The 25,337-nt window shown below is 39.6% G+C and overlaps 1 protein-coding gene across 5 annotated transcripts in view; it reads left to right on the forward strand.

Moving 5' to 3' along the window:
- PPARGC1A (PPARG coactivator 1 alpha) overlaps positions 1-25,337 on the forward strand; it is a 645,787-nt gene that overhangs the window by 609,040 nt on the left and 11,410 nt on the right. For 4 of the 5 annotated variants that reach the window (XM_058722956.1, XM_058722954.1, XM_058722955.1 and 1 more), the window contains 5 exons: positions 2,634-2,679; positions 2,789-2,862; positions 16,360-17,275; positions 17,878-17,982; positions 18,142-18,262. In XM_058722956.1, coding sequence (XP_058578939.1) covers positions 2,634-2,679; positions 2,789-2,862; positions 16,360-17,275; positions 17,878-17,982; positions 18,142-18,262 — 1,262 coding nt within the window. The remainder of the gene's footprint in view (positions 1-2,633; positions 2,680-2,788; positions 2,863-16,359; positions 17,276-17,877; positions 17,983-18,141; positions 18,263-25,337) is intronic. The other variant, XM_058722957.1, reaches the window with a different exon arrangement.

Genomic DNA, 25,337 nt, shown 5'->3' on the forward strand with positions numbered 1-25,337 from the left:
GCTCCCTGCGGGGCTTGAACCACCAACCATGAGCCTGACCTGAGCTGAAACCAAGAGTTCAGTGCTTAACCGACTGAGCCACCCAGGCATCCCTAAACATCTTTTTAATTTTTACATTGTTAAGACTTTATTTGGCCCTTTTGGATTTTGAGAGTTTGGGAGGTTCTTGGTTTGTTTGTTTTTTAAATCCATTTACCACTAATATTACTGTAACCTCTTAAAAAACCATGACAGTGGCGCGTTAACTTGGCCTGTGGAGGATATATTCCTTAGAGACCTGCTTTGTATGGTTTTTTATTTATTTATTTATTTATTTATTTAAAAAAATTTTTTTAAACATTTATTTATTTTTGAGACAGAGACAAAGCATGAACGGGGGGAGGGTCAGAGAGAGAGGGAGACACAGAATCTGAACCAGGCTCCAGGCTCTGAGCGGTCAGCACAGAGCCCGACGCGGGGCTCAAACTCACGGACCACAAGATCATGACCTGAGCTGAAGTCGGCCGCTTAACCGACTGAGCCACCCATGTGCCCCTGTATGGGTTTTTAAAAAAGATATTTTATCTGTGGCAAAGCATAAAAAGTTTATCCCAGAACAAAGCCTGTTAACAAAACACAAAAAACAAAAACGAATGACCAAAAAAACACACAAAATTCCTGAAGTTATCAAAGGCCTAAAACAAAAAACAAAATGGTTGGCTGTGGATAACCAACAGGAAATAAATGCTCAGCTTCAGGACTTACTTAAATTATTATTCAAACCGAAAAAATATATATTCACAATTAGAGACAATAACCAAGGATCTACGTGGTCCAAAATACCATGATCTGAAGAAAAAAGATGCATTCTTGCCCTCAAGGATCTTAGAGGCCCTGGTCTATCAGTCATTGGAATGGTGTGGATTAAACTCCCAGGAAACCATTATCAATACTCCCCTAGTGGTAGTTTTTGTGACCGTGGGCATATTCAGGAATCATGGTATCATGATCACCTATACCCAACTATCAGAATGTTAGGAATCTTCCTTTGAGCATTTCAGGTAGCCTACCCTACACCTTGAAAACTGGAATTTCAAAGACCAATTTTCAATGTCTATTTATTGTGTGACCTATAGCACACAGTTCCTATCTGGTGACATTTTCCATGGAACCTGTATGCGTGATCCTAATTATTAGTTGAACACTGAAAAAGTTGGTAAATTTCTTTCACAAGTGTGCTCTTTTGGAAAGGCTCATTATATCAGACATACTAAAACAATTAATGTAAAACCCAGTTCATTTATCTGTATATATAAAAGCCGATCAATCAATGTACCTAATTTGTAGAAGACAGCATGAACTTCATATTTCTGGATGCACACTGGATAGATGATAAACCATTCAATTGTTTAAAAACCAAATCTAAATCGACAAATTAAATATGTAAATACTATTTATCCAAGTAAAGTATGTAATTTCAGCCTAATTTGGACATAAATAATATTTTCACATTTCAAAGGACCTTAATTACTGGGGTTGATTAATTTACTTTAATATCTATCGAATGCAATTCCTTTTGGTAATAGGAAAAAGGAAACATTCTGGGCTGACTCTGCCAGGAACTAGTTTTATGGCCCTTCGAAATATCATTTCATATCGTTAGACCTCAGGTTTTTCATCTATAAAATAGGAGTTTGTTCTAGAGACCTTTGTATTTTCAAGTCTAGGATTTTCATTACGTAAATGACTACCTCTTGACCTTTTGAAAGTAGTTATGTTAATGAGAAGAAATTGACATAAACTTACTTACATATAAATATATCTTTATAGATAAGCACATAGATGCATAATATGTGGATGTATATCCCAAGTGCGTTTCTCATCATGTTTTCCCCTCCTTCTGTTCAAAATACAAGACTGCCAAGGAGAAGCAATTGAAATTTTGGAGTGAGAATATTCTTACTCCACCCCTCCTAATTAGGAAATGCCACCTGTAGGAGGTAAGATTTAGGAAGCATAAAAGGAAGTAAATGAGCTCTCTCTTTGCAAGTCTGTTGATCTCTCAACTGATAAATGCAGTATTTTACTTCTGTAGTCTGTAAGATTTGGGGATCTAAACCTCTTTTAAACCATCTGGGTCAATGTCCACAATTTGTCATAATCTCTCAATTAATTTTCAGTAAATGGAATGGTTATTGCTTTGAGCTTTGGCCTCATAGATATAACCTATTCTCAGGGCTAGATGTAAAATTATACATTTTAGGAGAAAAATCAACTGAATATTCATAACGTTCTGTTGTCTGATAGTTATTCTGCTGTTTTCTTGTCTAAACAAACCGTGTACTGTATTCCAAATTAAAATAGAAAACATTATTTCTCTCTGATGGTATGATGCAAAATTTGTATCCTTAACTGAGATGCTACATTTTGGGGAAAATTCTGGTTTTTGTATGTGGTTTTGAATGATAGCTTACTGATGCAAATGTTGTTTGGAATTTGTTTTAGCATAATGGACTGTTGTCTGACTTTGATCCAATATTCAGGGATTTCCGTACTTTAGTTTTCCAGTTTCCAGTTTCCAACCTGATTGTAGTAAAAAAAGTCTAAAAAAAACCCTCAATATTTCATAATTAGTTTCCTTTTCTTTCCTTTAGCCAAACCAACAACTTTATCTCTTCCTCTGACCCCAGAGTCACCAAAGTAAGTATTAAGAAATGTAACCATTTTCAGAAAGGGAAGGGGGTTCTAATACATTTGGCTACAGCAACTCCATTTCAGTTTGTTTTTATAAATGTGCCATATCTTCCAGTGACCCCAAGGGTTCCCCATTTGAGAACAAGACTATTGAACGAACCTTAAGTGTGGAACTCTCTGGAACTGCAGGTAAGCCTTATATATCACTTGGAACCGTGTGTAGTTATGTGTGTGTGTGTGTGTGTGTGTGTGTATGAAATATGTGTTAAATGATAGCATGTATTCTCTATGTGATTAATGAAATTAACAAATAGTACAAACAACACTGGATAAGAAGTTACCTAGAAATATTTTCATTTCTTCTTCTTTTTTTTAAAGAAGACATTTTTTGCGTGTGTCAGACTGGGGCCAGATCCTCTGATGTGTATTATTGCTTTGGATCCTTGAATAACCCTATTTCAGATTAAGACCCCAAAACTTGAACAGGATGAATTAAAAAAAAAAATTAATGTTTTATTTATTTTTGAGAAAGAGAGAGAGAGAGAGAGTGTGTGTGTGAGGGGGGGAGGGGCAGAGAGAGGGATACACAAAACGGGAAGAAGGCTCCAGGCTCTGAGCTCAGTACAGAGCCCGACGCAGGGCTCGAACTCGGAACCGCGAGATCGTGACCTGAGCCGAAGTCCAACGCTTAACCGACTGAGCCACCCAGGCGCCCCAAACATGAGGAATTTTTGACTGGTTTCACAACAACCTCATGAAGATAGTGGTAGTTTTCCCATCTTTAAGATGAGGAAATAAGGTTCAGAAATGTTAAGTAACTTGCCCAAGATCACAGAGCTAGAAAACAGGGAGCAAAGTTCTGAACCCAAGGAGCAAAGTGATTACATCGATGTTTCAATTGAAATATTTTCTCACTTGCCATTGTACTTAACAATATGATCTCTCCTATATATGTTACCATTTTTATATCTTTTCAGCAAAGGAGAAAAATAAAAATCTGCCCATTCACCAAAATGAAATGTATTCCCATATCCTCAAACAAGAGTGATTTTCTTTACCATTTGGACTTCTGGACTCATTTAGTCAGTCTTACTTTATATACTGAAGAGGAAGGAGCCTTAAAAACTTGGAGTAACCCCTAGGTAACTTAATCATCCAGAGACTTCCTAGGAAGACTTCTAAGTTGGTTACAAAAAGTGCCTTTGCACTGAGTGCTTTATGTGGACGTACTTAAACTACACCAGAAAGTGAATCTTAGGCTTGTCTGAGTAAGAAGTTCCTTGGCTCTGGCCATTGCTGATAAGGGTAAAGGAACAGTAACTTAAACAAGATTCCTTTAACCAGAACTATAGTGCCTATATGCACCATGGTCATTGTTGCTAAGTTTAATTTCGCACTTTGAGTTTGCTAAATTACCTCCTTACGAGAAAGGTCTATCGCATGATCGCATGATTTGGTCAAGCAGTAGATTAGTTGAATCCATGGTATTTATATATATTTTATGTGTGTATGTGTGTGTATACAGACATATACATATGCAAATGTAAACATATCTTTATATGCCTACACACATATACGCACACATAGATTCGCTTAAAAGCATATGCTTTACATCATTTCTTAAATAAATTATAATTACTCCTATAAGTAGCTTTTATGTGTGTGTATCATACGCAGCAGAGACCTTCTTATCTGACCATTTGGAATGAGTATTTGGTGGGTCTGTTGAAAAAGTTGATTAAAGTATACAGCTTTGTCATTTTGCTTTTGCCTAAATCATATAAAGAAACATTCAAGTATCAAATTTTCTGTATAAGAAACAGAGACCTTTGCTTTCAACTTTAATGTCCTGTCAATCCATTCATCTTTCTGGCACAAACTGCACTGATAATGTATCATAGATGGTGTACACTGTTCATTTCTTGATTTTTAAAGGAAAAGAATTAAAGATATTTGTGTTGTAGTCTGAGAGCAAAATCATCCTAGGTTTTTATGATTTTCACATAATTAAATAATAATAATAATTTCCCATGTTTTCCCAGTATTTTCAATACCACCTGTCTACAACTTATTTGACAACTCTTCTTTTAGTGGCATACCTTTATTGGTTCTTCTGATAGAAACTATTTTTCATATATGTCATTCAATTTCGTAATATTTTATTATCTTACATAATTCCAGTTACCACTATAATAGACATCACGTTGTTTGGGAAATACTACTGTGGATCATGATAACAACTCAGCTGAATCTATTAAATATGAGTGTGCAGAATGTTGTAAAAGGCAGTTACTTTGTTCCAAAGAGGATTCAGAAAGCTTCCACCGTGTATACCCACACCCAGGTTTCTGTTAAAACATTTTTATTATTGTATTATGTATTATATTATGAATAATTTAATCTTCTTGTAAAAATGTCAAAAATATAAACTAGTAGAAAAGTTATTTGTAATTCTAAGATGTACAGTTATACATAGTATTTTTTCCCTATGGATAATTTTATACATTATATTCATACCATAGTCATTTTGTATATATAATTTTGCATCCTGACTTTTCAGTTAGTATTTTAATAGGAAATTTTCATATCTTCACCGGCCTTTTACTATCAGGCTTTTAATGTGTTGTATGACATTAGTTTTAGTAAGTACATGAAAATTTGTTTAATCATACTCCTATTATAAATTTTGGTTGTTTTAAAGTGTTACTGTTTTGAAATAGCACTGCATTAGAAATGTTTGCTCATAATTTATTATTTTTTTTTTTTTACTGAAGTATAGTTGACATGTAATGTTATACTAGTTTCAGGTATATAACATAGTAATTCAACATTTCTATATATTATGCAGTGCTCACCGGGATAAGTGTAGTTACTGTTTGTGAACATATAAGTTTATTGCAATATTATTGATTAATTCCCTATGCTGTACTTTTCATCCCCATGACGTATTTATAACTGGAAGTTTGTACCTCTTAATCCCCTTCACCTATTTTGCCCATCCCCGCCCCCCCTTCCCTCCCCTCTGGTAACCACAGTTTGTTCTCTGTATTTGCGAATCTGTTTCTGGCTTTTGTTTGTTCGTTTTTTGTTTTGCTTTGTTTTTTAGATTCCACATATAAGTGAAATCATACGGGATTTGTCTTTCTCTGTCTGACTTATTTCGCTTAGCATAAGACACTCTAGATCCATCCATGCTTTCAGAAATGGCAAGATTGTATTCTTTTTTATAGCTGAATAATATTCCATTTTATATGTATACTATATCTTCTTTCTTCATCTATTGCTTTTATATCTTGGCTACTATAAATAATGCTGTAATAAATGTAGGGATGCATATATCTTTTCTAATTAGTGTTTTCATTTTGGTGAGTAAATACCCAACAGTGGAATTACTGGGTTAGATGGTATTTCTATTTTTAATTTTTTGAGAAACCTCCATATCATTTTCTATAGTGGCTGCACCAACTTACATTCCCACCAGAAGTTACGAGGGTTCCTTTCTTTCAGCATTCTTACCAACTCTTGTTATTTCTTGTCTTTTGATACGAGTCGTTCTGACAGGTATAAGGTGATATCTCACCATGGTTTTAATGTTCATTTTCCTGATGATTTAGTGATGTTAAGCGTCTTTTCATGTGTCCATTGGGCATCTGTATGTCTTCTTTGGTAAAATGTCTGTTCAGGTCCTCTGCCCATTTTAATTGGATTATTTGTGGGTTTTGTTGGTTCTGTTCATAAATTTAATCTTATTGTCTCAAAACAAATTCTTAGTAGTTTTTAATAATTAATATAAAGATATAATATCTTAGGGCCTTCTTGTATAGATTGCCACACTGCTTTCCAAAAGAAGTGCTTTCATTTATCGCCCTATGGATATCCTTCCATGGATATACTTGCTTTATTACATCCTTCCTGGCATTGGGTATCTTTTTTTTTTTTTTAATTTTTTAAATGTTTATTTGTTTTTGAGACAGAGAGAGACAGAGCATGAACAGGGGAGGGTCAGAGAGAGAGGGAGATACAGAATCCGAAGCAGGCTCCAGGCTCTGAGCTGTCAGCACAGAGCCCGAGGTGGGGCTCGAACTCATGGACTGTGAGATCATGACCTGAGCTGAAGTCGGAGGCTTAACCGACTGAGCCACCCAGGTGCCCCTAGGTATCTTTGTTTTTGAAGTGTTTTGCTCGCATGTATATATGAGAATATCACTTTAATTGCATTCCTTCTATTAGTGAGATTATGGTGTTCCAAAAAAAAAAAGCACTTCTTTTTTCTTCTTGCAAAAGTTTTAGCATTTTTCTTCTTCAGAGGAACCTAACTTTAAATAATTTAATTATCATTTTGAAAGTTTAGTAGCCCATGCTATTGAGAGAAAAGTAGCGATTTATAGAAGATACATTTTTTTTTTACATATTTAGAATCCTTAAAAATATACACAGTGGATTTATTTCTGTCAGTGAATCAGAATTTGTCTGACTGGTTTAAATCCTTTCTTCTTGGTGCTTTGAAAGATTATTGGGTACAATGAAAATCAGTTTACCAACATTTTTAATACCTGCTCTATGCTTGCAATATGATAGGCCTTAGTGGATGTACAGCAAATATAAAGCCTAGAGACTGATCCATACAAAGCATGAAGCATTGTACTTGGCCTGCTCAATAGTCTTGTGTTTAAGATGTGAGCTTATCCTTCGGATTCTGTGTCTCCCTCTCTGTCTACCCCTCCCCCGCTCATGCTCTGTCTCTGTGTCTCAAAAATAAATAAACATTAAAAAAAAAAAGATAGGGGCTTATAGTCTGTTGGGGAAATAACACACATGGGACAAGTAGCATGAAGGCGAAATATTTATTACCTCTCATGTTTTGTTATCTTCTAAGAAAGGTGGGCCCAGAGGGTGGTTTTTACTTTCTTGAGCATAGTAGTTTTAAGTGTAAAGATGCAAATTAGAGAAAGTGAGGTGGGGTCAAACTGCATTACATACTAGAAAGAATTTACAGCTCCAGGAAAACAAGGGACTGAGGAGAAACTTGCAGCAGGCAGGAGGAGGTTAGGAAGAGAAGTTTGGAACTTGACTGGAGAAGGATGTAAGGAAGTTTTTTTTTGGATAGAGATATTGTTGGTTTGAAACGCTCTGCCGTATGTGATGGTTATGATCTCCATCTCCTGAAACAATCTCTAGTAAAACTTCTTGCATAGTGGTGTTTGGAGGATGTGATACACACTGATTGCAGCTCGGGAGAATCACCAAAGGGAGAAAAGAAGTTATCAAGTCACTTTGCTTCAAGTTAAATACAATGACTGCGCAGAAGATTGAAAAGAATTACAAAGACGGTTCAAGGACCAAAGGAAGCATTGAGGTGATATCATTAGCCAAGGACCCAGGCGATCCATGGAAAGGAACCCTGCTCTCTGTAGGCAAAACTGACTGGGGGAGCCTTAGGGAGAGGAATATTTGTATCAGACTTGAACTGCCCAGGGGACTGAGGAGAGGAGATATTGATGGAGCAGAAAGAAGCAAGAAGGCAGGAAATCAAAGAGATGTTTTAGTAACACTGAACTTGGCATGGGCAGTGACATCAGTAAGGAACTGCAAGACGGGCCATGCACTTTTCCCCCTTCGTCTTTTAATTGCTAAAACGCTTTTCTCTCTCCTTAATCTTTTCTGGGTCTTAGTTTCCTTAATGTTAAAATCATACTTATAATCCCCCAATCGAATTACTGTCTGACTTAAAGGACTAAAATGTAGGTTGGAAAAAATAAAATTGCCAGCATTCAACCATTTTTGACATCCTAAAATGGCAATTTTGTGTGCGTTCAACCAGAATCTTAAAACTTTATAAGCAGCAAAGCTCCAAATAAAAGTAGTCTACTATGATTTTCTGAAAGCAGGCAGCATAGCTTAGTGAAGTTATGCAAAACCTTGGCTCTGACATTGGATAAACCCAAGTTCAAATTCTGGATCTACCATCTAGCAATATGGCCTTTGGTCATTTTAATTAACTTCTGTAAGGCTCAGGATCCTAATGCACCAAAGGAAGATAATAACAGCACCAGTATCTCATTGGGTCTCTCTGAGGATTGAGACAAAACGTGAAAAAAGGTTTCCTCCAGTGCCAGCATATATAAGTATTCAATAAATATAAGGTATTTAATTACTGATTCTGCCTTAATTTTATCTGCCGAAGGTATCTGTCCCCTGTTGCTCATCTTTTCAACTTGTTGTGTCTTTACCTGTTCCCTTTCATTGGCCTTCATGTTGTTTTCTCCTTGGCACACTCATATATGAAGTTACATATTCTCTTTGTGGCAAAATCCCTCTAATTCTCTAATATGAAATTCAGCATATACCATTTTTGGTATGGGTATGGACTTACCAAGCCAAGGAAGAGCCATCTCCTCCCTGATACTCTGTCAATAATAGCTACTTCTGTTATTCCTACACGAGATTAGCCACTCCCTAGTAAGCATGTGATACATACTATCTTTTTGATTCTCTGGCCATTTCATGGTTGAGGAAAAACCTGTATGTTGACACTGGCTTCGTGGTGGACCCTGGGTTCAAAGCATGTCTGTCCAACTAGAGATGATGTCTCCTTCCTGAAGCGTGAATTTTAAAGACAGTAGTCAACATGTGTTATGTTAAATAGGTTTCATTTCACTTGCCAAGTGTCATTGATTGGTATCGGCTGCCAGGAGCATTGTGTTGAGGAGGATTCCAAGGCCAAGTCTGTATTCAGTGAAAATGTCATGACCAATTAGTGATGTCTACCGTTGGTGCAGCAAGGGGGTGGACAGGGTGGAAACATTCATGTTGTTGATTTGTTGATCCTTGGTCTACAGGCTTAATCCATTTCGTTATGGCCAAGGAAATGGATCAAGCTGTTGCCCAGGACCTTCTGGTGTCTCCTTTTTCTTTACTTTCACGAATTTTAGGGACATGTTCCAAACATTTACGTGCAGATGTAAAGAGTCAACAAAATTCTGAGACCTCCAGAAAAATCCCTCTGCCCCATCTGCAGAGTCTTTGGGAAACAGGAGGGATGAGACAGGAAGTTTGCTTTATTAGGTATTGCCAGCTGGTCTGACTTTGTGATTGTCCTAAACTAGCTCATTTTGGCTGATAAAAAAAAAAAAAACGCTTCTTTTTTACAGGTGTAAAAACTAATTTGATTTCAAAATAGCTGTTAGTAAAACAAGATGAGAGGAGAGAATGCTCTTTTGGCAGAAGGCATTTAAATCTATTGCATATGGAGATTTTCAGAGTGCTAGACTTTTTGTTTCTGAAATGGAAATGGCAAGGCAATGTCAGCTCAACTGGATGATGGTTTCCGCCAGAAGACATAAAAGGAATTTGGTTAGGGACCAAAGTGGCTGACCCCCCAGTTTCACATGTATGTATGTGTACATGTACACGTGAACTGGTTTTAAAATTATTTCTGTAGAAGTAGTAAAAAGCAAGATGGCTATTTTATAACTAATTAGGGGGAAGGGGAAGAACAAAATAATCAGCAGTTTCATCACCCTAACACACTAGGTCTTAACAATATTTTCCTCCATTGGTATTGCAGTTTCCTCGTGGTTTTGATGATAGAGGACAAGTGTTTGGTGTCATTTGTTTTTCACTGTATGTTTTCCCTTGGCTTAAATTGGCCAACATTCAAACTGAACTTTGGTGGACTTGTTCTTAAAAGAACCCACTCAGGGGCGCCTGGGTGGCGCAGTCGGTTGAGCGTCCGACTTCAGCCAGGTCACGATCTCGCGGTCCGTGAGTTCGAGCCCCGCGTCGGGCTCTGGGCTGATGGCTCGGAGCCTGGAGCCTGTTTCCAATTCTGTGTCTCCCTCTCTCTGCCCCTCCCCCGTTCATGCTCTGTCTCTCTCTCTGTCCCCCCAAAAAATAAATAAATAAATAAAAATAAAATCCTTTAAAAGAACCCACTCATTAACCCATCAGTTTGTCATTTCTTATTCTTTTATGTAGAGTTTTATTTTTTTAACATTTTTATTTATTTTTTGAGAACAGAGAGAGACAGAGTGTGAGTGGGGGAGGGGCAGAGAGAGATAGGGGGACCCAGAATCCGAAGCAGGTTCCAGGCTCTGAGCTGTCAGCACAGAGCCCGATGTGGAGCTTGAACTCACGAACCATGAGACCATGACCTGAGCCGAAGTCGGAGGCTTAACTGACTGAGCCACCCAGGTGCCCCTAGGTAGAGTTTTATATTGTCATTTTTGGACTTCCCATTTAAAAATCTGTTTTGCTGGACAGAATATTGACAGAGAGCATAGATTTGCTGTACGCTTTTGGTATATACTTCTTTTGTATGTGACTTATCTTTGGGGAAATGAACCAAAGCCAAATATGAACAGTAGTTGGTAGTTTTCAAAGGAAAACCATAGCACGAGAGAACTGGAAAGTGATTTTGACAGGTCATATAATCCTTTACTGAGCCTGAAGACTCCAAGAAAGAGAGACCCCACAAATTCTCTTTACAGCCCATTCCAGTGTTTGGCACCTCTTACTGTCAGGGGTTTCCTCCATATTTCAATTCCATTCTTCGTTTTCTTTTTTTGATCTGATTCCTCTTGACCCAACATCTGGAATGATCATTCCTTTGTTATCTTTTCAGGAAATAATACTATCCAAATTTCTTTTAAGCCAAGAATAACACAGTGATTTCCTCTCCCATGTCAGCTTGTGGGGGGAGTTGGTGATCGACGTTCCCAGAAACGTCACCCCCTCACCCCCACCCTCATCCCTACTCCTGCCCCAGCTCTGTGGGAAAGTGCAAGGGGAACCGATTAGTATCTTCATCTTCCATGAGCAAGAGTTGGGGAATTAGGCACATGTCCTAGGAATGTTCTGAAGGCTTTCCGTGAGGCCGATTTGTTCTCCGGGAATTAGGGGTGATGTAGGAAATACTGACAAAGCAGTAAAGGCAGGAGCACTGGCCCTCAGACCAGCCGGGGTTGATGGCAGCCAGAGTACTGGGCAGGGTGTGGGATGTTCCCCCGTGCAAGCATTAACACTTCCGTGGCTGGCTCCTCTGGGGCTCCGGTGAGTTCCGGGGAAGTTGGGGGTGGGTGAGAGCACAGGAGCAACTCTTTTAACAAAATATTCTCACTGGCAGAGCAGTCACAGTTCATACTGAGTGTCAGCCCTTCCTACAATCTCCAGATTCTTGAGGCATAGATTGTATGGGTAGGAGGAGCCACACGCCTCTCTGCCCAGTCCTTCTTTTTTTCTGGGAAGGCTTGAAGCAAATGAGAACCTCATCTTCCCACTGTTTGTCCTTAAGAAATATCTGAATCGACGTGTGACCTAAGGGAAATCCCACCGTCAAAGAAACTCCGAGGCAAGGCACAGATACAGCATTAGGTTCTGCAAAATACTGTAAACTATTCACAAACAAAAAACAACAAACAAAACCCTGCTGAAATCATTGCGTAGACAGTGGAACACACAAAACACGGAGGAGTCACCGTTTATCAGAGTCATGCAATTAAACAAACAAACCCAAGAGAGAACTCCTCAAAGAAAATCGTTTTATAGCCCGTAATGAAAAACGAAACAAAACTTGTCTCTGACTTTTTTTTTTTTTTAAATAAAAGGGCTGTTTAAAAAGATGACTGTGGAGTGTGCACCACTTTTCCCAGACTTGCTTTGCAGAAGTGCCTAAGTGTGAGTGATGCAGAGGTACTTGTTTATTATAGAACACATTTCAATGCAGTAATCATAAATATTGCTAAGGTTGTGCTCTGTTGAAATATGACCTACATACTCTTGATTGTTTGTGTTACGTGATTTGTCTGACACCCATTACATTCTGGGTAATAGCAGCCATTTGTTGCTCTGCACAGCAGGCTCTTTTGACAAAAGAAAATAGGCAGTAATAAAAAAGCTATAGTCTGAATTACATTCTGCACAGTGCTGCACTGCTGAGAGTTTGTGCAAGTGTGTTAACAATGCTCTGAACTGCCTCTTGTCAGCCTTCAGCCTGTAATGGCCATCTGTCCTCACATAAATCTGTCAAAACCTGCTAAGTTCAAGAGAGAGCATGGAATATACCTTGTACTGTCAACACCAAAATGTACACATTCCCCAGAAAATCAACACACAGGAAATAATCCGGAGGTTATGGGAGGCATTAGCCCTGTTGATTTAAGCTTGTGGGGTGAAATTGAGAGTCTGGCCATTAGAGGGAAGATGAGCAAAGGTAGTGGCATTAAGGAGTTGAGTATTGACTGCCCTCCTCCCGCAGGGGACAGAGTTCTGGGTGGGGAAATGGGAGAAATCCAATTAGTTCAGGTGCGGCAAGGGGTCTCTGTCCTATCAGCGGCTCTTAAAAGTTTGACACTATTTTATATATATAAGTATATACAGTGCTTCTCACACTTTTGTTTTGCTTTGTTTTGCTTTAGGTCTCAACTATATCTGGAAATAGATTTTCACTTAGGCACTGGTGGTTGCATCCTTGAGATTTCCCAGTCTTGCTTGGAGGTATTCTCTGAATAAAGATATTTCAGTAAACAGTAAAAAAGTTTAGGGAATTATCTGAGTTGTTTTCCCTTACCCACCTACTCACTAATCCTGAAATAACTTCCATCCATGAAGCAGGTATTACTTTTTTTTTTTTTTTCTTTTTTAACAAGCAGTTCCAACAGAAATTTCCACCCCTCGTATTCTCCCTCGTGGGGTCTATTTGGTTATCTCGGAGTGTTTCCGGAAATCTTACGCACATATGCAAGAACATACGCTTACTTCAAGTTTTAGGGAATTGCCCGTTTATTAAAAGGAACCATGAAGTCCCTAAAATGCCAGCATCCTGGTGTCTTACCCAGCACAGAGTACAAGCCCAGTGAATGTCTGCTCCACCCCCATAGGCCCTCCAAAATGTGAAGAAGGGAAAAGGCTTTGTTTTTAACTCAAAAAACAAATAAAAACAAAAACAAAAAAACTCAAGCAAACAAACAAACTACCATCAGGGTGTCGCCACTCCCCAGAGCAACTTGAGAATCAGTTATTTAAGTGATAATGAGCTTAGGTACTAGGACAAGGGTTTCGAATGTTCAAGACTAAAAAGAATTTCTATATTTAAAATCCCTAGATAGCTGAGCTATTTTTAGAACTAGTCTCTCTTTAATAGTGGCCTAATTTGGTGTTTCTGAAGTTTAGGGTTTCTTTTTATAAGTCTAGAATGTCAGTCAAAATACATACACCTGAGAACAAGGCAATGTGCTACTTAGACATGACAGGACAGAGGCTCTCCATATGCGGCCCATGAACCACCTCATTAAAAATGTTTGACCGGCTTCCCAAGGTATTCTTGGGCCGCTGAAATATAAGACCCGCTACTAAAGGAGAATCTAGAAAAATTAAAAAAAAAAAGAAAGTACAAGAATTTTTGCACAAATAAGCCCAAGCAACATTCTACTAAGAGCATATAATCTATTTGGAAAGACAAGATAAACTATACATTCAAAAAAGAGATGAGCAAGAATATAGAGCATTATCTGATAAGTATCAAACGAGTGATCCTGGCAATAAATTATTAGGAATGTAACAACTACCCTAATTTGGGAACCACGAGAAGATTTATGGAATTGGATTTTAGGATGTCGAATGTCATTTCCCCTATTCAAAGGCTATGTCATTTGCAATATTTGACTTTTATTGGCTGAGCAAAGAGAGATTATTCATCATTATTTCTTTGGGCATCTTAGCCTCCTGTGAGAAGTACCTGAGAATTTATCGTTTCTTTGGAGGAGCATTAGTATCTTTAAATTTGTTGTAATGGTAACTGAAGATAGCATGTGGTAGAAATGAGTGTTAGAAACAGGGCAGTGCAAAAGGTAAAGGAAACAAGGGGAAAAAAGAGACAGAAAGATTGAATACATAAGAATCTCTTAGAGCGAGTAAAAGGCATACCTGTCCATGAAAGAGGGGACAAAAGGAGAGTGTGCCTCAGTGACATGGAGGTTTCATTGTATAATATGTCACCTCCCTATTACCTTCAAATGAAGAGTACGGAAGGCATGTGGGGGTGCCTGCTAATCAAGGGAGCTTTTCTGGGACTCTGCTGGGTCCCTTCTCTGTGTTTGTATTCCCCTGTGTTTCTGAATTTTTCTGGGATGGATTTCCAAAGTCACATTACTTTGCATTTTTGTAGCCTTTCTCCCCTCATTTAGAAAGCTTTAGCTGTACAGAATAAAAATTGCCAAATAGTGGTGTCAAATATTTTATTATATGGGAAATATTAATTTCTTCCATATTTTTATTGCAAAGTAGGAAAAAGAGGCAGTATCTTCCTGTTCATACCAAAATTGCATGTGGCTTTCTGTGACCTACTTGGTCGTGTGTGTGTGTGTGTGTGTGTGTGTGTGTATTTTTTCCCCTTTTCTCCAGCAAAGTCAGATTTTTCTGCCATTTCCTTGAAATGTGCAGTTGCCTTAAGTCTAACCCCAGACTTGTTAGCAGACTCGAACTCTGCTGAACAGCGTTCACCCATCCTCCCGAATAGAAAATGGATTGTAAACTCAAATGTTCCCTTGTAAGCGTAAAGTCATTTGAACCCTAGCGTGCCCTTCTTCAAAGTTCCTTGGACTCTGGAGCCATTTCCCGATTATCCTTCCTCGGTGTGAAGGGATGAGTAGAACTTTCTCAGGGGTGAAACATAGTGGAGGCAACTACAGTTCACAGACTCTCCCACCATGGCCATCTGATGGAATTTTCTGCTCTTCTGTAGAAAAGGACAAAAGACACCAACCGATGGGGTGTCTCTCGTCTCCCTTTATTTTATTATTATTTTTTTAATTAGTTGGTTGCCAGAGTTTGGGTCCGTTTTAGTCCTTCAGCCTTCTAACCCGCCCCGATGTTGTGCTCTAAATAAAATGGTCCACTAGCACTGCAATATTTAGTGTTCCTGTTCATTTAGGTTTCTGTTGCAGAACCATATTTTAGACAGAATGTATTAGTTATGCTTACAAGAAAGTATTATACCTACATTAGCCATGGTTTACGAAGTTAATGAACTGTGGAGACAAAAGAATCATTGCCGTCAAGTTGCACAGTTGTCTGGTTCCCTGCTTTCGTCTGTCGTGTTTTACTGGACTTCCTTTGAAGTTGTCTGTGTCCTTCCCACCCTGCCCCACATTTGCTGTCATCCCATCTTTTTTTTTTTTTTTTTTAAGTTGCCGGGTTCTGGGGCTCCTTGGGTAGTGATCCTCGATTGGGGAAATTTTTCCGAGCCACTTGTGTGCTCCTCAGAATTCCTTGCAGACAAAGGCTACCAGAGCTATTCTGTGATCCCCCTGGACCGTGCTGTGTTAATGTTCCATAAGGCAGACACACGGTGCCCTTGGAAATGCGAGCTTGGGTAATGCCTGGTGCCCGTGGAGGCCGGTAGGGAGGCGTTCGAGTTTTCTGGGAAGCCAGGTCTGTTAGCATTGGCATTTGAAACACAAAATATCACAGATTTCACTGCCGCCTGCCAGTAGGGAAATCTGTCTTTTCTCGGTGACAGGGGCTGACAGGGAGAGAGGTACTTTTTCAGGTCTTGCATGAATTTCGTGTACCTTCTTTCTCACCATTGTCTGAAGCCCTGGAGAAGTTAGGAAAACTTGTCCTGGCATTTAACCACATGATCTCCATCTCTTGTCTCTCTCCCCACCCCCCTCCTTCTTTTTCCCATAGGCCTAACTCCGCCCACTACTCCTCCTCACAAAGCCAACCAAGATAACCCTTTCAGGACTTCTCCAAAGCTGAAGTCCTCTTGCAAGACTGTGGGACCTCCTCCATCAAAGAAGCCCAGGTACAGTGAGCCTCCTGGCACCCAAGGCAATAACTCCACCAAGAAGGGGCCCGAGCAGTCTGAGTTGTACGCACAACTCAGCAAGACCTCCATGCTCACCAGTGGACACGAGGAAAGGAAGGCCAAGCGGCCCAGCCTACGGCTGTTTGGTGACCATGACTATTGTCAGTCAATTAATTCCAAAACGGAAATACTCATTAATATATCACAGGAGCTCCAAGACTCTAGACAACTAGAATATAAAGATGCCCCCTCCGATTGGCAGGGGCAGATTTGTTCTTCCACAGATTCAGACCAGTGCTACCTGAGAGAGACTCCGGGGGCGGGCAAGCAGGTCTCTCCTTGCAGCACCAGAAAACAGCTCCAAGACCAGGAAATCCGAGCCGAGCTGAACAAGCACTTCGGTCATCCCAGTCAAGCTGTTTTTGACGACGAAGCAGACAAGACCAGTGAACTGAGGGACAGTGATTTCAGTAATGAACAATTCTCCAAACTACCTATGTTTATAAATTCGGGACTAGCCATGGATGGCCTGTTTGATGACAGTGAAGATGAAAGTGATAAACTGAACTACCCTTGGGATGGCACACAATCCTGTTCGTTGTTTGATGTGTCACCTTCTTGCTCTTCTTTCAATTCTCCGTGTAGAGATTCCGTGTCACCACCCAAATCCTTATTTTCTCAAAGACCCCAAAGGATGCGCTCTCGTTCAAGGTCCTTTTCTCGACACAGGTCGTGTTCCCGATCACCATATTCCAGGTCAAGATCAAGGTCCCCAGGCAGTAGATCCTCTTCAAGGTAACCTTGTCATCACCCACCCCAGAGCGTCAGGTCCAAAAAACAGACAAACCAACCAACCAACCAAAAAAAAAAAAAAAACAAAAAAACAAAAAAAACAAAAACCAAAACACGCACTCGCAACCCACAGGCAGCCCGGCCCCTCAACACCGCATCCCCAGTGCCTCTGGAACTAACGAGGATGTTGTCACACAGACAGTCCTCCTCATCTTAAATCCATCAGCCTTGAGCACAGTGGCTTGAGCCAGTTGGATCACAGAGAGCAATTTGTAAGAAACCTACTTGCTCCCCTAACTTTTTCCATTACCTGGAGGGTTGCCCTGTGCCAGTACAGTTGAGATCCACGCGAGATAAAGCTGACATTGTACCAGACTGGTGCTCGGCGTTAGCATCAATAAGAGAGGCTGGGAAAGCACACATCACTCCCCAGACCTCTAAGCTGACTACACCATCACAAACCGCCACCGGGAAATCTCACCAGTAGCTAGGAAGAAAAAGCCGCTCTCTGTCATACGGTGTTCCGGGGGCTATTCTGTCGTGCCAGTAAACCGGGGTGAAGCGGCGGTTGCAAATGCCCTCTCTGTTTTTCCTCTCGCTCCCAGATCTTGCTACTACTATGAGTCGAGCCACTGCAGACACCGCGCGCACCGAAATTCTCCTCTGTGCGCAAGATCACGTTCCGGGTCGCCCTACAGCCGGAGGCCCAGGTGAGGGCGCCTGTCATTTTCCTTCTGCTCCTCTCACCCCCTCCTCTAGATGATGCGGTGTTAGCTCGAACCCTGCCCCCTCCCCCGATCATGATTCGTTTTGCTTGGGTAAATGGAGGCGGTTGACGGTTGACTTAATGATGAAGTTATGTTTCTCAGGTATGACAGCTACGAGGAATATCAGCACGAAAGGCTGAAGAGGGAAGAATACCGCAAAGAGTATGAGAAGCGGGAGTCTGAAAGGGCCAAACAAAGGGAGAGGCAGAGGCAGAAGGCAATTGTAAGCAGCTGGGAGCTCGCTTTCATTTTAAGGGAGGGTTTCTCTTCCCTTCCCTTCCCTTCCCTTCCCTTCCCTTCCCTTCCCTTCCCTTCCCTTCCCTTCCCTTCCTTCCCTTCCCTTTCCTTCCTTCCCTTCCACCTGTTTTTTTTTTTTTTTTGTAGACTAGGAAATAAACTAAAGCGAAGGCTTTATTAGAATATGCAACATTCAACCTGTTGACTTTGAAACAGCAGTGGGTCCACCATCCAGTCCCTCTTGACGCAGATTATTGGGAAGCAACGTGGTAAATGAGCGTAGGTTCTTATTCGGCCTTCACGTTCCTCATTCATCTTCAAGCTCATTGCTGTTCTCTACTTTTGTTTTCCAAAATGGAGGGAGCAGGGATTTATTCAGTCAAAGACTGGTTCCATCGGGTCAGAAGATGGGTTTTTCTTACCGTCCTCTGCGGCTTTTGTGAGTGGAAGATGAGGCGGTGCCCGTGTTTGGTTTTTTAGTTTTTGTCTTTTCTGCAGACTTTAGAATTGGATCATGCAGGAAGGGACCGGGTTCAAGTTAGATTTAAAGGAGGCGGTAGATGAAGATTTGCTAAAAGGTCATCATTTCTTACTTGTGCTGGGTCAGCATCTAACCGGGTAGTTGACACATCCACATTTCTTATGAGCTACTTTGCAGTAACCCATTATGTATTTCGTCACCACGTACTGCAAAGGCACTGCATCTCCTTGACATACAGACATCACTGACACTTCGATGTAAAGATCCAGGCTATGTTGAACTTGTTGGTTCTCTGCGGGTCACTACTTCTCAGCACCTGCTCGCAAGTAGGTAGATTTTACCCCAGCTCCCTCCTATTGCTTTTCAACCCAGAACTTAGAAGGCAAAAGCCAGTGGCCCCAGTTGTCAGTCTTGCCCATGGCAGACATTCCTAATCAATTATGGAACTCTTCCCACTGAGCCCGTGGGGAAACTTTGGGTCTCTCCCAACTCGGGGTTTCAGGGAGCCTTGAGTAATCAATCAGAAGTGGCATTGCTTTTGTCTGCCGTGGCTGCCTGTCTGTGCTTGTTGTTCCTGAGAGTCATTTCAGTTAGATCAGCTCTTCCCAGGTCTTGCATATAAGGGAACCAAGGTTTAGGGAAATGACTTTCAATTGTAAAGGTGAGATTTATATTGTACCTTTAAGAAAACCTACAACCATCAACAAAATCTTGAAAAAACTACATAAAAGAACTGACAAATGGAGTCAAAATCAAGCACTGGCCAACAGTTATCAACCAGAGGGAAAAGGTTAACTGAGAGGCTTGTTAACAGCAGGCACTCGAGGAAAAAGAAGGGAGAAGTAATTGAATACTTAGGCTAAAGGTCTAGAGTGTTTGCTGTCATTTAACGTTGAAGCTACCTAAGACTGAATCAAAAGTCTTGTGCAAATTACAACACCTTTGCTCATTTTTCTCAACTTTCAAATGAGCTGTGATATTAAGAGCTGCCAGAGTGTCATTCGTTAACACTTAAAGAAGACTAATGAAAATTAGAAATTCAATTTTTCTAATTTTGCTGTATTTAATTAATAGCCTGTTCAATAATTATAATAACTCACATTTATATAATGCCGTATAGTTTACAAAGCCTTTTGGTATGGCACATTACAGTTAATCTTTACAAAAGAGAATCATGTTGAGCAAGCATGTAGGAAAGGAGCTATTTCAGTGTTTGCAAATCCATATTTTGTAAAATCCTTCATGTTTCTTCCCAAAAGTATCACAGCGAAGAGAAAGATTAACGGTTTCATCGTGTGTTTGTGCAAAATACACCACTATAACCAAAGCTGTGCAGATAAATGTAGCTAAATGGCATGTGTTTCTTTTTTTCCTTCCGAAGATAATTTAGTGCCAGATACTTAATGAGAGTGCATAAAGGAGAGAGGGGTCTTTTCATTAGTTTGGCTCTTTCCAAAATGTCAAATGGTGTGGCTGGTCTACATTCCATAGTTAACGCCTGTGCCAAAAGCAACCTTGAGGTCACTAGCCCCAGACTGAAAGCAGATACCCTCTGCCTTCTCTTTGTGTCACCAATGTCGACCAGTTCTTTAGTTAATTCTTTGAGTAAGACAGTCTTTATCAGTTACCTCTGAAAGATGGCTTATATAGTAAAAATATCAAGTTGGCTTATACTGAGTCATTATAAATTAACTAGACATCTGGCTTTGAGATTTTTTTGTTTTTGTTTTGGAAAAGGAGATTGAAAAAAAAAAAAAACTAGGACCTAGGGATTATTTACTCTGTAATCAGCGAACTATAGATAATAAGAGCTGAATATAAAGATTTGGGACTAACTCATAAATTCACCCCCTCTTGGACAATGACATGCTGTTTCTGCTTCACATAAGCGAGAACTCGTGATCCTTTATGTGATAAACATTTGCTAGTTGCTTAGGATATAGAATCAGGTAAGACCTGGTCCACACATCCAGAGAGCTTCAAGTCTCCCGGCAGATAAAGATATGCAAACGAGCCATAAGGTATGTTAAGTGCTATGGCAGAAGGTAACCTAAGGTACTGGTGGCAAATGGGTGGACACCTAGACCTGAGAATGAGGGAGGGCATTCCTGGTGAGGGTGAGATTGATCTGAAATCGAAAGAGAAGGAAGGCAAAGGTTTTCTACACCAGTGCTTTCCAATATGGCAGCCACTTGCCACACAGAAAATTCAGCTAGGTCTGAATTAAGATGCACTATAAATGTGATTGGCTGTTGAAAATTTAGTTCAAAAGAAGAGGGTAAAATGCCTGATTAATACTTTTCATATCAATGGCAAATTGAAATGATACTGTTTTGGACCTATTGAGCTAAACAAAATACATTATTAAAATTAAATTTTCTGTTTCTTTTTGCTTTTTTAACATGTGCCTCCTAGAAAATTTAAGCTTGCATAGGCTGCGTTATGTTTTTAGTGGGCACTGCTGTTCTAGGCAGAAGCTATAGGTCACAGTGAGTCCCTAGACAAGAGCAAGGTATGCTGAGAAACTGCTAGTCATTTAACCAGAACACTGGGGAACAGAATCGGTACTGGAGGGCTCGATGGAAGCGAGATCCTTAAAGTGTCCTGTAAGACATGACAAAGATTGTGAAGGCTATCTTGAAGGCATAGTGGAATTTCTTAATGAGTTTACCATAGGAACATTTTCTGATTGCTTTCCTTCATCAAGATGATTTACTTTCTTGTGCCACAGTGCATTTGCAAAATGTATTTTAATGGACTTGGGCACAGAGATACATGTGATGAGCTTTGACTCATTTGACTGGATCAGCTTGAGAGGTCATTCGTGAAACAGCTAAAGGAACTAGGACAGTCCTCTTAACTTGGTTGGGTAGGTGATTTCCATTCATATTTTTGAGAAACCCTTGACGTAATGAATAAGTAGTAAATTTTGTTTAGAATATCTAGGGCGCAATGCTGGGTTATCTATTAATTCAGATCAATCATATAATTAGAAGGCTAGCAAAGCAGAGGCCCAAAAAGGAAATGAAAAAAATGTTAAATCGTCGAATAACTGATATTTTACAAAATTAAAGCAGTCTTTGCCGCCTTTGGCTTGCAGTCTATATTGCTTTTATTTTGAGTTCCGTAAGGAGACGGTTTAGGAGGTCTGTATAAACTTGTCATTGCTTATGCGTCTAAAAGTCTTTATCCAGACCAACCTGGATGCAGCAAATCAGAGAGTTAAGAGAGGTCTAATAGTCAGTAGTTACTAACACAGAGTCTTATATTGGGGTTGACCATTGCCACCGTTCTGATTGTTCCTTTCCTCCACTTTCCACCTAAATTCTTTCTCAAGAACCACGTCACCCTGTCTTTCTCAGCCTTGCAGTAATTTAGGTTAATCGGAACTTTGCAAGCCAGAGTTTGGCACTTAATGTCTAAACTGTCACTGCCCTAATTTCTCGTAGAGTTCTAAGTCCCACTCATTTGCAGTCGGTAAAATTTTCTGCCAGAAAACATGATAATGGGATGTTCATTTAAAGGGTAAATGTACACATTATGATACGGCTCAGTGCTTGAAACCCAAACCAGATGTGCCTGGGCAATGACTAAGCCATTCCATTTCTCCCTTCCACTCGTCAGTATGCAGCCCAGGAGTCAGGAACAGTGCTTCATCACGGATAATTATCAGCTTCTTCCAAATGGGAAAAAAAAAATTGTGTGTGTGTGTAATTTCTCATAGTTAGAATTTTTGGAGAAAATAGTTTTCTATCCAAGCCTTTTTCAAGAGATACTTCATGTAGGTTAGAATACATGTTCTGTTGTGAGTTGAACCTCACTATTTAGAAATTATCAGTTTTACTGAAAGCTGTCCTGCATCCCCTCAGTTTCCATGCTGTCTGCCTTATCCTTGTGTTTACTTGCATACTGGCTCTTACGTAGACTATCCTGGATTTATTCACACTGATCCAAACTTAGGCTTAGAAGAATATTCCTGGGTAGTACTTAGCTGCAAGTAACTTTGGAAAACTGAGTACTGTAGTTTTGTTTCTTCCCTAAGAGTATTACTATAATCAATATGAAGGGAAAGAGAGGGAAAAAACACAATTTGACTTTTGTCAAGGTTTGGCATTTCTTTCTGTCCATATGTGCCTTTTCACAGCCATCCACCCCCTTGCCTTGTCTTTTAGATGGAGGACCTCACTGTACCGTTCAGCCTAGAGGGCATAGATTTTATCCATACACCTCACATACACTATTTGTAATATCTTTGAAATTTCTGAGGAAGTCAGGTTGGTAGCTAATCTGGAAATGAACATGAGTCTTTCGTGGCTGAAGTTGACATGCAGCTTCCTTAACGTAGGAAAAAGAATTTTTCCATTATCCTGACTTGAAAATGTAGGCTAAGAGTTCTGAGAATCAAAATCTAAATTCTATCAGGCTGTTCCTTGTTGTTACCTGGCGTTGCAAAGCATTTTAGGGAGATAACCCATAAAGAAGCATCAAGCACAGTGCTTGGCATATATTAGAATTCAATAAATGTTAACCTCCCTGCTAAATTCCCTTTCTCTTAGTCAAACCCCTTTTACCAAAACTAGCTTATTATTTGACCGCAGCCATTGTATGTTTCCCCAGCTACCCGAGAGGCTCTATTCTCTTTTTGATAAAGATTTTGATCATGCAAAGTCAGTTAATTTCAGTCAGTTTTTTTTCCTGTATTTCCCCCCCTGCATTTTGATATAATGATGATTTACTATACCTGTTAATGCAATATAAATCTTCAATTTTGTTATCCACACCATCAGCAAACTAGCTTTTGTGAAAATTGAAGCTAAAAGATATTTGATAAATGTTCCATCCTCCTCAATAGTGAAAACTGGTCCGAAAATCATTTTTCAAGGAGCTTTTTCCAAAGGTTTAGAGTTCCTCCAAGCCTTTAAGAAGTTGAAAATGTTATTAAGCATTTTGATTTCTTTTCCTTTCATCTCCTGTTTAGAAATTAATGTCTTGAAAAATTGGCTGCAAATGTTAAGGTTTTTTAAAGATATGGAATCTATTCATCTGCCTAATAAAACTGCAACACGTTAAAAATAATCGGTTCTTTGCTAGACATTTTGGCCAATCTTGGAAAGATTTTTGTCTTTGCTTTTAGACCTTCAGATGCCTTTTAGTTTCATTTTTAGCACTAGGAAAACCAAGCACTCTAATCATTTTCTAAAATGAGAATTTCAGCATGTATTCAATCTCTGATCTTTGTAAGGAAGCAAGACGTGGTTCCATTCCTGTGTTTCATAAAAGGAGATGATGGACAAATAAGTAATTTAAGTGATTGTGCACCAGCCCTTTGGGTTTCTGTTTTTTCCCATCTAGACTGTGTCTTCTTTTTACTGCAGAATGTATCAGTATCCAAAAAGGTCCTCTGGTTTATCTTCTTTGTGGGATCGTTGTTGCATACAGTTTTGTATAAAGAAGCAATTCAGAGACTGTCCCAATATGTTTGCATATGGACGTGCATATGGTCGATTTTAGCTTTAACTTCAAATTTCCTTGAGTACGTAGGCTGTGTGTATTCCCATAATGGTAGTTGAGCAATTTCTTTGTGATGGTTCAATTTCTTTCTCTCTCTTCTGCCTTTCCCCCTCCTTTTTCTTTATACAGTAGTAACCTTCCTAAAAAAGGCCTATTAAAAAAAAAAAAAAAAAGTAACACCCATGGAAGCAGGCGCCAGAAAGTTTAGATAACAGTCCTATCACATTTGGCTGTTTGGCTAGAGCTGGCTGTAAATAGAATGGAATGTGGTGTTATGAGTCCCTTACTCCAATGTACAACACTGCCCCAGGATGAGTCTCACCATCCATTTATATTTATTGATTTCCAGGATGTTCTGGGTGGTCTGGAACAACACAATTACAGCCTTCAGTTGAGACATACAATCTACATGGAAGTGAACCAGGCAGTCCATTCTGTTTGTGGGACTTCACCCGGTCAATCATTTAGGCCTGATAGCTGTTGTCAAGGGAATTGTGTTTTACTGAGTGTTTCAGTGGAGGCCCACCTCGGACTTTCAGAAGTGATTTTTAGGAGTGAGAGCTCTGCAGACATGTAGTTACTCCACACTTCTTCCACTTAAACCTGTAAAAACAAATCATGGAAACCTTTGTCAATTCACTCAGCTTAACTACCTTGGCAAGGTCTTTCCTATGACTAGGCATCAAACCTGGCTTTCATTCTCCATTTTCTTAGAGAGTCTCAGGGAGTAAGGATTGCCCTTCAGCCTCTTTGATGCAATGAAGGGTGTAAGGGTAAGTGTTGACATCGATTAACTGACTGGTGATTGATTTTTCAACAAATATTCATTTAGACTCTGTTAGGTTTCAAGTACCCTTAACATACAGTTGTCAATCGGACAGATGCAGATTGTGGGGGGCAACAGACATGAAACAACGAGTTAATTATTAATTATTTAATTACAATTGGTCATCGAACTCTGAAAGAGAAATAGTGTACTATAAGAACAAATGATAGGAAACCTGACCTCATCTCAAGTCTCAGAAAGGAAATGATTGTTGAGTTCGGTGTAATTTTAGACAGTATGTGT

The sequence above is a fragment of the Neofelis nebulosa genome, chromosome 3 (assembly GCF_028018385.1).
Source record: "Neofelis nebulosa isolate mNeoNeb1 chromosome 3, mNeoNeb1.pri, whole genome shotgun sequence".
Classification (NCBI taxonomy): Eukaryota; Metazoa; Chordata; class Mammalia; order Carnivora; family Felidae; genus Neofelis; species Neofelis nebulosa.